The sequence below is a fragment of the Condylura cristata genome, unplaced genomic scaffold (genome assembly GCF_000260355.1).
Source record: "Condylura cristata isolate star-nosed mole 26May11 unplaced genomic scaffold, ConCri1.0 scaffold00014, whole genome shotgun sequence".
NCBI lineage: Eukaryota > Metazoa > Chordata > Mammalia > Eulipotyphla > Talpidae > Condylura > Condylura cristata.
The window spans coordinates 12,088,836-12,103,996 of NW_004567115.1; the positions used below are offsets into that span (position 1 = coordinate 12,088,836).

The 15,161-nt window shown below is 47.2% G+C and overlaps 1 protein-coding gene across 3 annotated transcripts in view; it reads right to left on the reverse strand.

The window, feature by feature from the left end:
* The window catches only part of EPHB1 (EPH receptor B1), a 416,952-nt gene that overhangs the window by 12,768 nt on the left and 389,023 nt on the right, over window positions 1-15,161 (reverse strand). For all 3 annotated transcript variants that reach the window (XM_012724944.1, XM_012724945.1, XM_004682182.1), the window contains one exon: window positions 2,015-2,164. In XM_012724944.1, the coding sequence (XP_012580398.1) occupies window positions 2,015-2,164 (150 nt within the window). The remainder of the gene's footprint in view (window positions 1-2,014; window positions 2,165-15,161) is intronic.

Sequence of the window (15,161 nt, forward strand, 5' to 3'; positions counted from 1 at the left end):
ACCTCAGTGGTTTCTGATGAGTGGGGCTGCAGCTGGGAGCCTCTCCTGGCGCTCGCCCAGGCTGGGTCGGAATGAGCTTTCCTTGTGGGCGTGAAGCTGCTGCCCACCTTCCGCAGACAGTAGAATTCGAATTGCACTTGGGACAAAACTAAGGAGCTTTATTTTGGAGAAACACAACAAAATGAGAATAAACTGCTACTTGACAGATGTTCTTATTCCCTTTGAGGCCCAACTCAAGCATCACATATTTGCGGAGTCTTCCTTCCCCACCCCCAAGTGTTCCCACAGTCCTGTGTATGTGCCACTGGACTGTAAACCCCCCTAGAATAGATCTGTCAAGCACATTGCTTCGTCACAGTTAGTATACAATGTGTGTTTGATGACTGAATGATTTGGGAATTCTGGAAGTTTAAATTAGATTCTTTTTTTTGTTTGTTTTAGCATAGGTGAATATGGTTACTGAGACTATCTTGAATGTCAACTCTTGCCTATCATCAGTTGCATAATCCATTCAGTGTGCGCTGAATTGTTCTTAATCGGATTTAAGTCTCTGGGCATAAATGAGTTTGCTGACCCAGATGAGTTTGCTTCTTCTGGCTAACAGTGGTTACTCTTCCAGTGGACTGTGTGGACAGAACCAGGGTGCAGTTGAGCTCATGAAAGCAGTCTGGGCTGCAAGGCCGACACTTACTGATTGGACATGCTATCAGAGCCAGGCAAGGCATGGATAATCCTAGATAATAGAGGACCCAGGGACACACGTGGTTGGCATTGGGACCTGGTTAAGAACGCAGCTATTTCATCAGGTCCGGGGTTGAAGCCACTCTGCCCGGGGGGCAGGGAGTGTCATTACAGCAGCACCCCCTGCTCCTCTTTCAGCTACTGGGGAATGTGTCTGGCTCTGAGCTGGCCCACTTTCTCTATCTTCTGCCATGGCACGACACCTCTGGCTGGACAGAGGGCTTGCTGAGGGCAATGTCTCAAGTTCAGTGCAGCTGGCTGCCTGACTGAACTAGAACTGGACTGGGGACAGTCCTGCCTCCGTATCATGGAGCAGCTTGCCCCCAGCCTCTGCCAAGGTGATGGGGAAAGCATGTCCAGGAAAGCAGTATGCATTTTTTTTTTTTTTTTTTTTTTTTTTTAAACTATGATCCTCTTAACTCCAAAGGAGAGGATATGCTTTCAAATCATGACAGTGGAATGGTCTCAGGGACCAGCTCAGGGCTCAAGGCAGTGTGGGAATCCAGGTAGGATTTTCAGTTGCATTTTATCAAAGTGTTCTCCAAAGGCTTCCTCGCCTTTTAGTAATTAGGGAGCAAAAGGTCTCACCTGGAAAATGCCCAAATGCCTCTGCTTACAGCATTTCAGATGACCCTTCTCTTTCTTTATCCACCCTGTCTCAAGAGGGCAGCCTGGAGGGCTTGATGACCCCCTTCCCTGGGGCCCATTTCTGGGATCTGACCAGCAGTGGCAAATTTCCTCAGCTCTTCCTTCACTGAGGGGTGACATGGGCTCCCAGAAAAGTGAACGCTCATGAAAGAAGCATCCTTGACAATTCCTCTCTTTAAACAGGAGAGGTTTGAGGACAGACAAAAATTGTAACTAGGTCAAATGCAGTGCATCTCTCAGGGACAGAGCAGCCCTGTAAGACTGGCCCACCCTCAGATGAGGGCTGCTCCCCCTTTTCCAAAGCTGCATGGTGAAGGAAGGAGCGCAATCAGGCTGGGTGCTCTGGAGAGGGTAGAACTTCCTGCATACCTCAGGGTCTGATTTATCTATGGGCCACTCTTGCCCACTCTCCCTTGGGTTGGCCCCTGGTGAGTGGAACCAGCCACATCTCCATGATGGTATTTTGATGCGTTCAAATATTGGTGTCAACCAAGATTGACTCAGTATCTCCCGCCACAGGCACCCCAAATTCAGGTTACAAGGCAAAAAATTGATAGGACTGCATGCCACTGCCTGGGGGATACCTTGTTTGGGGTGGTGACAGCCAGGTGCTGCTGATACTCACATCTTGGTTGGACATATCCCAGTAGGGTCTCTCTCCAAATGACATGACTTCCCACATGACAATCCCATAGCTCCAGACATCGCTAGCAGAAGTGAACTTGCGGTAGGCGATGGCTTCTGGAGCCGTCCATCTCACAGGGATCTTCCCTCCCTGGAAGAAAGAAAAAGCTGGTCAGTCCAACACACAGACTTCTATGTGGAAATAAATTCAGCTTACAGATCCTTCCACTGGCCATCCCCACGACAGGTAGGACATCTGTGCCAGGGTAGGAGGTCTCCATTTCTGTTTTGGCCAGAGAAGCTCAAGGAGGAGCTAAATGAGGTTTGCAGGACTCCACCCAGCTGTGGGCATGGGGCACTCAGGCCGACGACTGGTCCTGAGTCTCTGCCCAGATGTGCAGGTCTCGCCAGATGTGTACCAAGTACCAAGGAGAAGCAGCTGGGACGTGAGGGCGGAGGTGAGCAGCCAGATTGGGATAAAACTGGACACGTGGGCTCTGGGGGGCGGTTTTGGCCTGGTGGTTTGCGGTTGATCGTTTTGGCTCTCAATTGATTGTCAGCATGTCAGTGGAGTCCAAGTCAGCAGAACTGGTAGGACATTCTAGTTAACTTGTATTTCTCTCTCTCTTTCCCTGGGTTATTCCCTTACCTTTCTCCTTATAAATAAATCCATTATCTAACCTTTTTGAGTGTGTCCATAATACGATTGAATCGTAAGCGCACGGGTGAAGACCCACAGACAGGCAACTCAATTCACATTGGGGTGCCCTGTAACAGATGTGGTGCCTAACGTGGGGCAATTACACCTGTGGCTGACTAGCCCAAGTACCTTGCGTTGGTCACCATAAGCGCATTAGGTCTACAGGACACGTGACTTCAACATTTTTATGTCTTGAGAACTTTTTTTTCCTCTTTGTGTTAAGCTCTCTGTTATGTTTAGCACCATGAGTTTGAGCGGTTTTATCACCAGCTTGAGTTCTTTCAGTTTTCTTCCGGCCTTAAGCCTCAGTACCCTTTTTCCTTTGAATATTACCACCAGTTTTATAAACATAAATAACCTAGTGAAGCCTGGTTTGTGACAAATGATTTTGCTTCTGTATACATACATGGGTGGTCTACAAGCCATCCCTACTTTACAATCTGTGCTCCTGGGTGTTTTTTTGGTGTTGTGTATCAGCATTATCTGCTACAGTTTTGGTTCTATGAGAGGCAGATGCTCTACTAAATCTACTGAGAATATGCAACACCAAATTCAGGCTCCTAATGAGAGACAGCAACTTCAAATTCAGACCCTTACTGAGAGCATGCAGGACCAGATACAGGCCCTTAACTCGGCTATAAACAGTGTGAAGAATGAAAATCGTATTGTTTTTGATGCAGCCTTTCAGTCTATGCAGGACCAGATACAGGTTACGATGACGAAAATCTTACTGCTTTTAATTTGGCTTTTGATAATATACGAGATGAGGTATTGGCTATAAGAGATGGAAAAAGTACTGCTTTTGATTCTACTTTTAAAAGTATGCAAACCAAGATGGAAGATGTCTTCCATAAATTGAATATGGCCGAATCTAGGATAATGGCACAGACAATAGATAAGCCTCTCCCTGAGGACTGCAGGAGGGTGGAGTTGGAAGAGGAAGAGTATCATCTGCTGAACACCTTAAACCTTTCAGCACAAAATCCCTCTCTGCATGACAATGCCCCTCCTGTAGAAGGTCCTAAGGCTTCACAGACTCCATCCACCTCTGGAGAAGAAACTAACATGGCTTCTCCTTCCCACACTAGACTGGGCACTCATTTTGGCAATAAAAATTGTCAGAAAGCGGGCAGTTCCCTCTACGATGAATGCCAGTAGGTGGTTTAAATGAACGCGGACAAACTGCTGGATACTTCTGGTCGCATCCTCCTTTTAGTACCGCAGACCTCCTAAATTGGGGGACTCTTCCTTCGTACAGGCAGGCAACCCAATTCACATTGGGGTGCCCTGTAAAATGCCCAGATGTGGGCCCAGAGCACACAGGGTGACAAATGGCCCTGAGTCTCCACCCAGATGTGCAAGTCTCACCCAGATGTGTAGGTCTCTGCCCAAATGTTCAGGTCTCTACCCATATGTGGGCACAGGACACTCAGGGTGATGGCTGATTCTGAGTCTCTATCCAGATGTGCAGGTCTCCCCCAGATGTGCAGGTCTCTGCCCAGATGTGGGCACAGTGCACTCAGGCTGATGACTGGTCCTGAGGCTCCACTTGCTCCCCAGTTCTCGTTATGCTGACTCTGGTGTCACTGGGAGGGAAGTGGTGTCAGGAGAGCATGACTGCTGTAAAGGTGCTATAACTTGAAATTCTATACTGTGTGATATTGGTTCCAGGAGCGGTGAGCTACAAGTTACGGCTGTCTTTGTTCCACCACATTATAAAAGTCACATTTGGGTGAGACGAAATAAAACAAAGAAAAAAGGAAGAATGAGCAATACTTTCTACTACAAGATCCCAAGATCCTCTGTCCCACTGTCCTTGTTCTTCCTCCCTCAGCAAGATTTCCCCACTGCAGCCTGGACAGTCCAGGGCTGCTGAGTGTAACTGGTTGAGCACTGAGGTCTCTGTAGGTGCTTGTGGTCCATCCGTGGAGCCTTCTAGGGAGCTCAAGATCTGAAGGCTGGAGACATATTCTCTAACAGGCTGCTCTTAGATTCGATTTTCCTTTTTTTTTGCCCTCTAACCTAAGTTGGGAATTTCCAACTGGGTTCTCTCTTTGGCCTTCAGTTTGTCTGCCAGTCCTGATTTCATAACCCAAGAATTGATAACAATCCACTCATTCATTTGCCCATCAAGAAGAAATGAAAGAGCACTGTTCTGTTTCTCACCCTTTTGAGGAATTGGTGTCCCAGCGCTGAGCCAGCCAGGATCGCCACCCTCAACTATGGGGAGGCATGTAAGAAAATGAAACTTAAACTGTTAAGTAAGAAAATTAAACTTAAACTGTTGTTAACAAGATTAAAAGTGATGGGGGGGGGGGAAGACAGGGTGTCCTGAGAACCAGAAAGACTCTCCATCACCAGCAGGGGTCTGGAAGGTGGCTAGGGACAGCCAGAGGGGCAGGCTCCTGCAGCGTTAAGAGCACCTGAGGGCTGGGTCAGTTTTCCATACCAGTCCCGTGTAACCTGGGGTAAGTATCTACCATCTCTGTGCAATGGATCGTTAGGATGTTGTAGTAAGTGGGTTACTATCCATATCGTGCTTGTGACAGAGGGGTAGGAGGGTAAGTGCTATACCCAAGGTAACTATTATTTCACTGTGCTCAGTCCTAGAGGAAGCATAGAATTAAATCAGGTAAAGTGACGGGAGGAGGCTCATTGCTGCAAAGAGGAACATGTGCAAACGCTGAGGGTCAGAGAGAGGATGGTAATGGGACTGAATCCAAGGTGGCCGAAGCCCAGAAACAAAGGGCAGGAAAGGGAGGTGAGTAGAGAGCAGAGCATGCTTTGGAGGCTTGATGCTGCTTGCAGGACTAAATTGGGCACTCACTAAAGGCACCCTTCACAGCTCATCAATCTTTAGGACAAATATGTGCCTCCCTTTCAGTCCTTCATGCCACGCACCAGAATTTCCCTCTCTTGGCCCCTTTATGAGCCCTAGACTCTGCCGTGGGAACACACAAAAGCTGCCGCTCTTACTTGCTCATTCCCCTCATGCCTCGGCCAGAGGTGGATATTTTTACACTGACCATTCTCATGATTTTTCTAAATCACCAGAGATACAACGTGGACTTTAGCAAAGATACCTTAAAAAAATGTAGACGTGGTTAATCTGAGCAAAAGGGAGAGGAAAAGGAGTAACCGCAAAGTGTATTTTTATCTGGTCTCTAACCCAGAGCCTGGGGAGGATAAAGGCAATCTGGCCTCAACCTCCCAGCAAGCATCCAGCCTTCTGCAAAGAAGACAGCCCTGATTTCCCTGAGGACTGAGGCAGGCTTTTGTGGTGGGAGATGTCCCAGTGCAAATGCTAGCCCGTGACAAATGCCTACAGGGCAGGCCTGGACTTCAACAAAGGCTCTGATTGCACCCTCCCTCCCCCAGAACAGGATGCATCAGCTGCTGCTGCTGTAGCCACATGGTACCCAGGACTGGGAAGAGATGCAGGAAATTCACCCAGGGAACTAAGAGACTTCAAACACCTGGAGGCCAGAGCCCCGAAGGCCAGAGACCCCATGCATTTCGTCATTAAGGAGAGGGGTATTGTTCCTGGCAAGGGCCTAGGTCTCCCCGCTGAGGGGAGGAGGGATTTCTGTTCTCTCAAGATACCTGGGTTAAGGCGCACCTGTGCACATGAGACAGTGAATCAGAGAAACCTGGCCCTGCAGAATAGAGGAAAGAGACTTGGGGCTTATCTTTCGTGTATGTTTGTGCAGAGAGAGGGGAAGGGGAGGCGAATGAGTGGTTCTTCTGAATTTCAAAGAGGAGATTTGGGAATCTGAAGGTGTCCTCTCTGCCAAGTCTGGAGCAGACCCCAGGGGCTGCCAGTGACAGCTGTTGAGCTGTTCCCTCTTGCATGTAAAGTGACGGTGCCAGGCCCGCTGGCCAGGCGCCTCAGCCCTCCTGCCACCTTGCGCTGTTGGGCCTCACTGAACACGGAGTTTGGTCTGTCATCGCCACCTCCCATCCCAGCAGGTGGCAGAGGCTTTGGAAAGTGCGGCCCTGGACAGGCAGGTGACAGCTTGTCACAACCAGCTATCCCACTTAGCCAAGAGAGCAGGGGACTCTGACCTCTGAGGCAGAACAAAGGAAGTCCAGAAAAGTGGAGGGGTGGGGGGTGGGGGAGGTGGGACTCCAGCCGTGGGTTTCTTTCTTCCTAGGAATTTAAGCCTTCTTTCTGGCTTTTCAAATAGCACGTCCTCTAAGGCGGCTTCTGATGCTGAGGTATCTATGACGATGATGATTCAGCTTGTCTTCAACTATGTCAAAGGAAAATCGTCTATCACAAGATGGTGGCCAGCCCTTTGGATGGCACTAGGAGGAGGGGAGGAGGTGGTGTTGGGGCAAGTAGGGTTCTGCGGGCAGGGCAGGTCCTCTTGCTGGGAGAGAAGTCCGGCCCGGAAGGCTCAAGACCGACATGCTCAACATGCCCTGTGAGGCATGAGGAAGGGGCTCCATCAGAAGGGAAGGATCACGGGGGCAGAATTCTTGGGTGGGGGGAGAGGAGAACTAACAAGGCTCATTAGAAGAAACCTGTAGCCAATCAGGCAAAGAGGGACTGACTTTGGACTTGTAGAGAGTCTTGTCCTTGTCTGGTATCAGATGACTCACTTTTCCCCAGGGAGGCTGAGGGTATAGGACCTGCTTTCCTCAGAGCACTTTAGAGGTCACTGCTGGGACCTGGGGGAAGGTAGAGGGAAGAGGAGAGAGAGGAACCTCACCAGTGTCAGAGAGTAGCTCTCCCACTCCAGTTCACACACTGACCGCCCGCTAAAGCTGGAATTTGAATTATTATGTTGCTGAGAAATACTTCAAAAGGATTTGCAAAATCCACTGTTTCACAGTAATTATAGATTATCAGGTATTTGAAAAACCATAAAGATTGTGTGTGTGTGTGTGTGTGTGAGAGAGAGAGAGAGAGAGAGAGAGAGAGGGAGGGAGGGAGGGTGGGAGGGAGAGAGGAAGGGAGGGAGATTGATTTGGTAAACTAAAAGAAGCTATGTGGGAGCAGATTAGTTGTAACCAGGCCATGTTAGGGTCAGCTGCTGATAAGTCACATCCACATCTGCCAGCAGGTATGATGCCAACAGGTGTGATGCCAAAAGGTAGAAGGTCACAGAGTCAAGGAGCTCTTGTCTTGGCCTCAGCCAGTCTACCACAAGGAGCACCCATGCAGCACCCTACCCTGTCAGCTCCCTAGTGGGATGTGGCAATCCTGACTCAGCTTACTCGCCAGGACTCCTGGACATCCCCGATGCCACTCACACTTTTGTCAATGTGAGTTCAGACAGACAATGCTCATAATTTGAGTTTCACCTACCCAAAAGAGGAGACTTCAAGGTCAAAGTCTGAGCATAGGGCTGATTCCCCTTGTTAGTTATGTATTGTAGAAGTTCCAGAAGGGTAACACCTGTGTGTGTCTGGGCACTGCTACAGATCTTTTTTCTACCATCTTGTGTAGGAGGTGAGGTCTCAGTGGGGATAAAACAAAAATCCAGATACTCATGGATCTTGAATATGGTGATCAAGGACTTCTTCATCAAATATTGGAATCATGTTGCATGAATTATCCCTGGAAATTTGGAAGTGACAGGCTTATGACTGAGTGCTCCAGGCAATGGCTGTGAATTTCACCATTTAAGTCTATAAGAGATTTATAATATATAAAACATTGAGATGCTTCTGAATACCCAACATGATGTAAACATAAACCACTCGGGATACCATTACACAAGAATTTATGATTGTGTGTTGAATTGTGTCCCTGAGAAAAAGATACCTGTTCAAATTCTAACCTTCTCTAACCCTATTTGAATTTGTGTCTGTAAATGTAACCACATAAAATGATGTCCCACTGGATTAGGATGAACCCTAAATCCAATGATTGCTGTCCCTATCAGAAGACAGCATGCGGAGAACACCAAATGAAGACAGCGGTAGATGTGGGTATCATGTCTCCAAGTCAAGGACTGACACAGCCACCAGCATTAGGCATGGAAGAGGATGCTGCTCTGGAGTCTTAGGGAGAGACATGACTGGGTCAGCACCTTGAATTTGGACGTTAGCCTCCAGGACCGTGAGAGAATACATTTCTGTCGTTCAAAGTTCCAGTTTGTGGTACTTCATTGCAGCAGCCCTAGGAAGCTAATGTCTTCAATGTGTACAATTTTATCAGGCACTAGTTTGGAAATATGGTTAAGTTCCCAGGGGGCAGAGTGCAATGGGTTTCTATTAGGGGGCAGTGGGAGACCGCTAACATTCAGATGGAATCCCAGCAGGTAGCCAACAGGGGGCACTTCAACTTTGCTGTGCCATGGACCTGACCCTGGCTCTTGCCTGGCAACATGAGTGCTGTGGGGGAGGACTTCAGGACAGCACCTGGCACTTGGGCTGATTAGCTAGAAGACGGAAGACAGCCCCAGTGATGATGCTGGAACCTGCTAGTCTTACCAGCTGACATGCCCGAGGGCGAATCCCACCCTTCTCCTCCTCCCCCAGGAGTACCCACAGACCCAGGTGGTTACTCCTCCAGGCCTAGTTAGATATGTCTTTTTTTTTTTTTTTTCAGTTGAAGTACTGTTGTTTTACATTCTTGTTAGTGTTTGGACAGCATAGAATATTGCTCCTTGGGTATAGTTACCTTAGCTCTTCCACCACCAAGGCACCTACAGTCCTCTACCATAGTCCACTGTGCTTTATACAACCTGGTGATCCCTGTCCCCTCCCATCATGTGTCCCCCACCCCCCAGCTGCATCTTAATTGTATAATGCTAGCTGAAAGCAATGATCCCCTTCTTCTTTTCATACACAGAAAGCTGGGCCTGGTGGTTCTCAAACTTGGCTGCCCATTGGAATCACTTGGAGGAAGTTAGGGTTTTTTTTAAATACCAATGGGTTACTGGATGCATTCAGAATCTCTGGGTGCCAAAGTTTTTATAAGTTTCAAGTGATTCTAATGTGCAGATTTATCACAACCACTGGCCTGGAGCAATGGTTCTCAAATTTTAGGGTGACTCAGACTCTTTGGGAGGCCCTGACTCAGACTTTTGAGTTTATTAGTTCTGGGATAGGAGTGAGAATATATTTCTAGCAAATTCCCAAATTTGTCCCTATACTTCTACTGGTCTAGATCAATCCAGCTTCAGTCCTGTTCTGCATGAGCTCTCATTTTGAACATCAACTCTGGCCATTGTTAGTGGCTGGGTTGAGAAGGATTCTGAGGTTTTATCTGGGCTCAGCACAGAAGAACATCATGCCAGGTAAGCAGTATCATTTATAGATGATGAATATTTACCAACCCAGTACTAAATTCAAAAGGTCTTAAAATGATGGGGGCAGGGCCAAGACAACAAGCTGGCTTTAGGAAAGTTTCTGTCAAGTTCAGCTGTGGCACAAGGAAAATGGAGGGTGAGTCAAGGGGAAGGTTACATTGCATAGCAGTGGGATGCAGGTTGGACTTACTGCCCCTGAGAGCAGTGCTGGGTGTCTGACCAGCCCAGAGAGCCCTGGGAAGCCCTCTGTGGACAGCTGCACACAGATGGCCCTGCCTGCAGGGTGCATTCCGTTCCTTAGCCCCTGTCCACCGTCCTGGATCCAGAGGAGCAATGTGGCTGTACCTGTTCTATTAGGAAGGCATTTTAAACTGAACATCTCTATTTTAAAATGCTCCAAGCACACTGACCCATTTCCCCTAACCTCATCAGCAAATTCCACTTAAGACCTGAATCAGCCAGGAAGGAAAAGAAATGTTTGCCTAAAAGGTTATCTGCCTCTGAGTGTTACCAGCTTCTAACAGCCCATGGAAGAGGCTTTCTGGCTGCTGAATTGCAACTCAGTCTGTATAATAAAGAGGCTGCTCCTGGTTCCCCAGGATGCCAGGAATTTGCATGAAAACAGTCTCTCCATCTTCTGAGAGAGTTCATCTGGCCCTGCTGCTTATTTCTTTCCAGAAGCCACAATCTTGATGGTGACACTGTAATTTATTGCCATGCTCAGGATTATGATGCAGCATACAGAGAATTAGAACTTTAGGTGGGAAGCAAGCTGCAGGAACAGGTGAGCTTTTGGAGAGGATGGTCTTATTTGTCATGCAAATGGAACAGGGAACAGAGAAAAGGGCTGGAGAAAAGACAACCCAAAAAGACACATTGCATTGGCTGTAGACAACAATTGTTTCTAAATAGAATGTTTTTCAAAGCTTTTCTTGAAGCATTAGTTGCTCCTCCAAAATGAATGACACGATGTATTTGGTACTAGTAATAAAATATGTAATTTAAATAACTACAAATAGAGAGATTTACAATAGGTGGGGTCCCACTACTGCTCCCCTGAGCTATAAGCACCGAAGCCCTCTGTGAGATGCTGCGACAGGTAATTGCAGCCCAGACATCATTTCCCAGCAGCCAGAGAAAGGCCTATTTGGGCATAAATTAACTTAAAATATGCCGATGATAGCGTGTATTTCGTGTGTGAAGAACAGAAAGGCCACTTGGTGACGTATCCCAGCTGGGAAAAAATCTTGTTCTTAAACCAAACAGACATTATTTCTCTGCACCACACTGTGAGGGCAAACAGCTGTCTTTTACTACCCACAGCCCCAACAGCCCCTTCATGGCTGAGATGTGGGCATTATCATTATTATTTTCTTTAGTTACACAGTATTTCTTGAGTTTATAATTAAAAAGAAAAGATGGAGTGACAAGGATGGATGAGTCACTGGCTGCTTTCATCTTTTTCACAGCAGGCAGTAGGAGCCCTCTCTGGGCTTTCCCTTCTCCCTCCTACATGCAGTCCTCTGGGACTACAGGTGCCAGTGTCCATGAGCTGGACATCCTGAACAGGGCAGCTCCAGGAACTAGTGGAGCTGAGTTGCCAGGTGGGTGAAGCCACAGCCTATGGAAGGCAGGTGGGCTCTGGGGGATTCTTGCTTCCCTAGCTTTGACTTGTACCCTGATTCTGCTGAGGAGACCTGGAGGTGACAAGCAGGCAAGAGACACGTGAGGAGGCTGTCAATGACTTGATGTGTTATCTCCTTTTGTTCTTCTTTCGGAGATCTGCCTTATGCCTTTCTTGTTGTTCCCCAATGTTAGGTGCCTTAGACTTGCAAAGTTTTGGGTCTTAGCAGCCCTGCTTTGGGCATACTGTTTGGCTGTTTGCCCACAAGGGGATGTGGCATTTGGGAGTTTCACTGGGAAACTATTATAAGAAATATCCATTCTTTTTTTTTTTCTCTCTCTTTCTGCACACAAATTCTATTAAAGATCCATCACACAGAGAGTCTGCTTCCATGTGAGCACACATGGCCGGATCCCTTTAGTGCATGCACTACTTAACAATTTTGGAGTCCCTTGGTACTCCTTGGTTATGCATTAACCAGAAAGGGCCAAAACTACTTCTCTCCTGAGAAGGGTGCTGTGTAGAGATTCCCCCCCCCCCGCCCCCACAGCCCCCCAAGTGGCATTCAGTTCGTGATGGCACAGGCTAGGCCTTTTGCTACAATTTCAGAGGTCTGGGCCTCACTATCTGTTTTCCTACAAAGTCTGCTCCTGCATAGAGTGGTTGGGCTAATAATTCCCATGGGTTCTAGATGTTCCGTGCACTTTCTGAGAAGGTGGACTGCAGAGGGAACCTACAGAGGGCACCTCTACCCCTCAAGATGTAGTGGGCACGGATATGTCTGCCTGGTAGCTGAAATAAAAATCTGTCCCCACCTTCTGCAAGGGGGATGAGCTGGGAGGATGAGTGTCCAGTCTCTTTGAACAGTGAAGTTGGCAGGAACAAGATGGGCAGACCTGAGGAGAAGGTTAGACTTCTGCTATATTGTCTACTCTTCCATTCCTGGGTCACGTCTAGTGTGCAGCCAGCCATTTTTTTCTTTAAACCTGGCAGAAAGTATGCCTTTTTTTTTTAACCCTCAGGAGTCTCTTAACTGCTTCACTGCTACTCATTCCAGGTTCCTGACTCTTCCCGGATTGTTCTCTCCTCTCAGCCAGTAGCATCTGGGGCTTCCCACTCACCATGGCCCCGTGGCTCCAATTACTGAGAACAGAGCATCAGGCCCTTCCATCTTTGCCCGTGTGTCCCTCTCATGAGACTCAGGCTCCCAAGCCCTCTTCCCATTCTGCCCCATCCCTGTGTGTGGAGACAGAGATGCCTGGAGATCTGTGCCAGGGCTGATCCCCATGAAAATAAGACAGAAAGGGGAGAGGTGGGGCCTGAAGACTCGGCTGCATTCTCTGTCTGCAGATGGAGGCTGACTCAAACAGTCATCTTGGAGACCTCTGTCCAGCTGCTAGCCTACGGGGTTTATTCTATTGTTCTCACTGAATTGACTATGACCTTCAATTTTTCTCCCCATCCTTTTGACATAATGTAAGTTCTGACAAATGGCGATAACCCACTTTAATAAGCATTCAAGGTGTATTCTGTATTCACAGTAAAATTTGTGATCCCTTACCAGTGTCCACTAGCCACTCCTCCAACCTCTCTCCCCTCCCCCATCCTCCCACAGTGATTTTAAAATAATCAGTCACATTAAATAGCTTAAGCTCTTCTGGCCTCCTGAACTGTACGCCCTTCTTGGCACGGCTTCTCCCTCAAACAATCCAGCAGTTATAACCAAGTCACTTAACCACTCTGTCTTACCGTCTCCACCTGCCAATAGGGATAATAATGCTTAATTATCTCAGAGGGGTGTATGAGGAGCTGTTAGCTAATGCTGGCAGAGTGTGAGGTGTGAGTGAGGCCGCTCCGCCTGCCTCTGGGGTGAGCGCTGTCCCTGGGCCACCTGTCCTCCTCGGGTGGCCATGATGGATGGCCAGGGAGGGGCAGAGCCAGCCCCTAACCATCCAGGGAGGCCGGCTCCTTCCCAGGTATGTCTCCATCACTTACACATCTGGGTATCTGATCTCAGCTTATAGACTGTGTGTGGGGAAGTCAGGGGAGCCACCACTGGTTCATCCCTGATAAAAGATGGAGGGGGCTGCTGAAATGAGGCCCTCCTATTCCAAATCCCAGGCTACCTTTCCTCAGAGTGGGTTACAGGAAAGAGAAGGAATGTAGATGGTGTAATAAGTTCTGTGGACAGAGGGTAGAAGCAATTTTCTCTCCCAAAGGAAGGAAAACAAAAAACAAAAAACAAAAACTGTCTTCTGTCCTGCTGAACTCTCAAGCAGGGAGCCCAGAGTGAGCCACCAACCTATGCTATCAACACCCTCAGGTTGTCGAGCTCCCAGGGAGCTTTGAGATACAAAGGATCATGTGGGCTGACCACATTTTTGATATCTGGGGAACCTACTGAGATGTAATAATGTGAAAGTGGAATAAAACATTGAAATTGAAATAAAACATTAACAAGCATAAGGTATCTGGGAATAAGTTAAGAGGACTGGTGTGGCCTGTGTGAAGGAGGGGGTGGGGGATGGGCAAAGTCCTACGCTGAGGCAGGTGTGCCCACTGGCGAGAGGTTCAGGGAAAAGAACTTTGTGTACACGAATTTAAAAGATGCAATCCTTAGCCCCACCATGAGGGGCAGAAGGACACCATGTGCCTCTGGACGTGTTATCCTGACCAGGAAGGACACACCGCCCACTATGCAAATCAGAAGGCCTAAGCTGGCCTAATCATGAGAGATCAGACAAACCTCAAGGGGAAGAAGGCTTGCGTTCAAAAATAGGGATGATATTCTTTAAAAATGTCAATGTCATAAATATCAAAAAAGGCTGTGAAAATGTTCCAGATTAAAAGGGACTAAATTGAGACAACAAAATGCAGTATCTGATTCCATCCTAGAAGGAAAAATTGCTAAAAAAGAACATATTTGGGTCAATTACCAAAATTAGAATGTAGACAGTCGATTATTTTATCCATGTTAAATTACCGCAGTTGATAACTGTACTACAGTGATGTATTTCTTCTTAAGAAATATGGAAATACACACTGAAATCAATGGGGGTAAAGAGCCACACTTTAGCAAAATAGCTTAGAAGAGGTCACAAGGAAGAGGGGATCTCACTATGGGGGAGACAGGCAAATAAGAAAGAAATAGGTAGGCAAAGCATTTGGGTAAAGATTTCATGTGTTATTTGCAATATTCTTACAACTTTAAGTTTGAAATTATTTGAAAATAATTTTTAGATGTGAAAAATCTGCAGCAATTTCTGTTCTTGAAATTTATTTTATAGAACTATCTAGATAATGCAGATACAGCTATGTAAGAATATTCATTGAACACTGTTTGAAATAACACCATATCAGAAGCCACCCAGCTGTTCACCAAAAAAGAGAGGGAAGCGCTTTCACTTTTTACTGTAAGCACTTTGTAAGATGTTTTGAAGCATTACTGTTATAAAATCATTAAAATATTTTTCAAATATAGCATTCTAGAAACTTCCTTGGGTCCCTCACTTCAGATGAACTAGTTTTCCATTTTGGGCCAGTGAACCCTCTTCTCTCA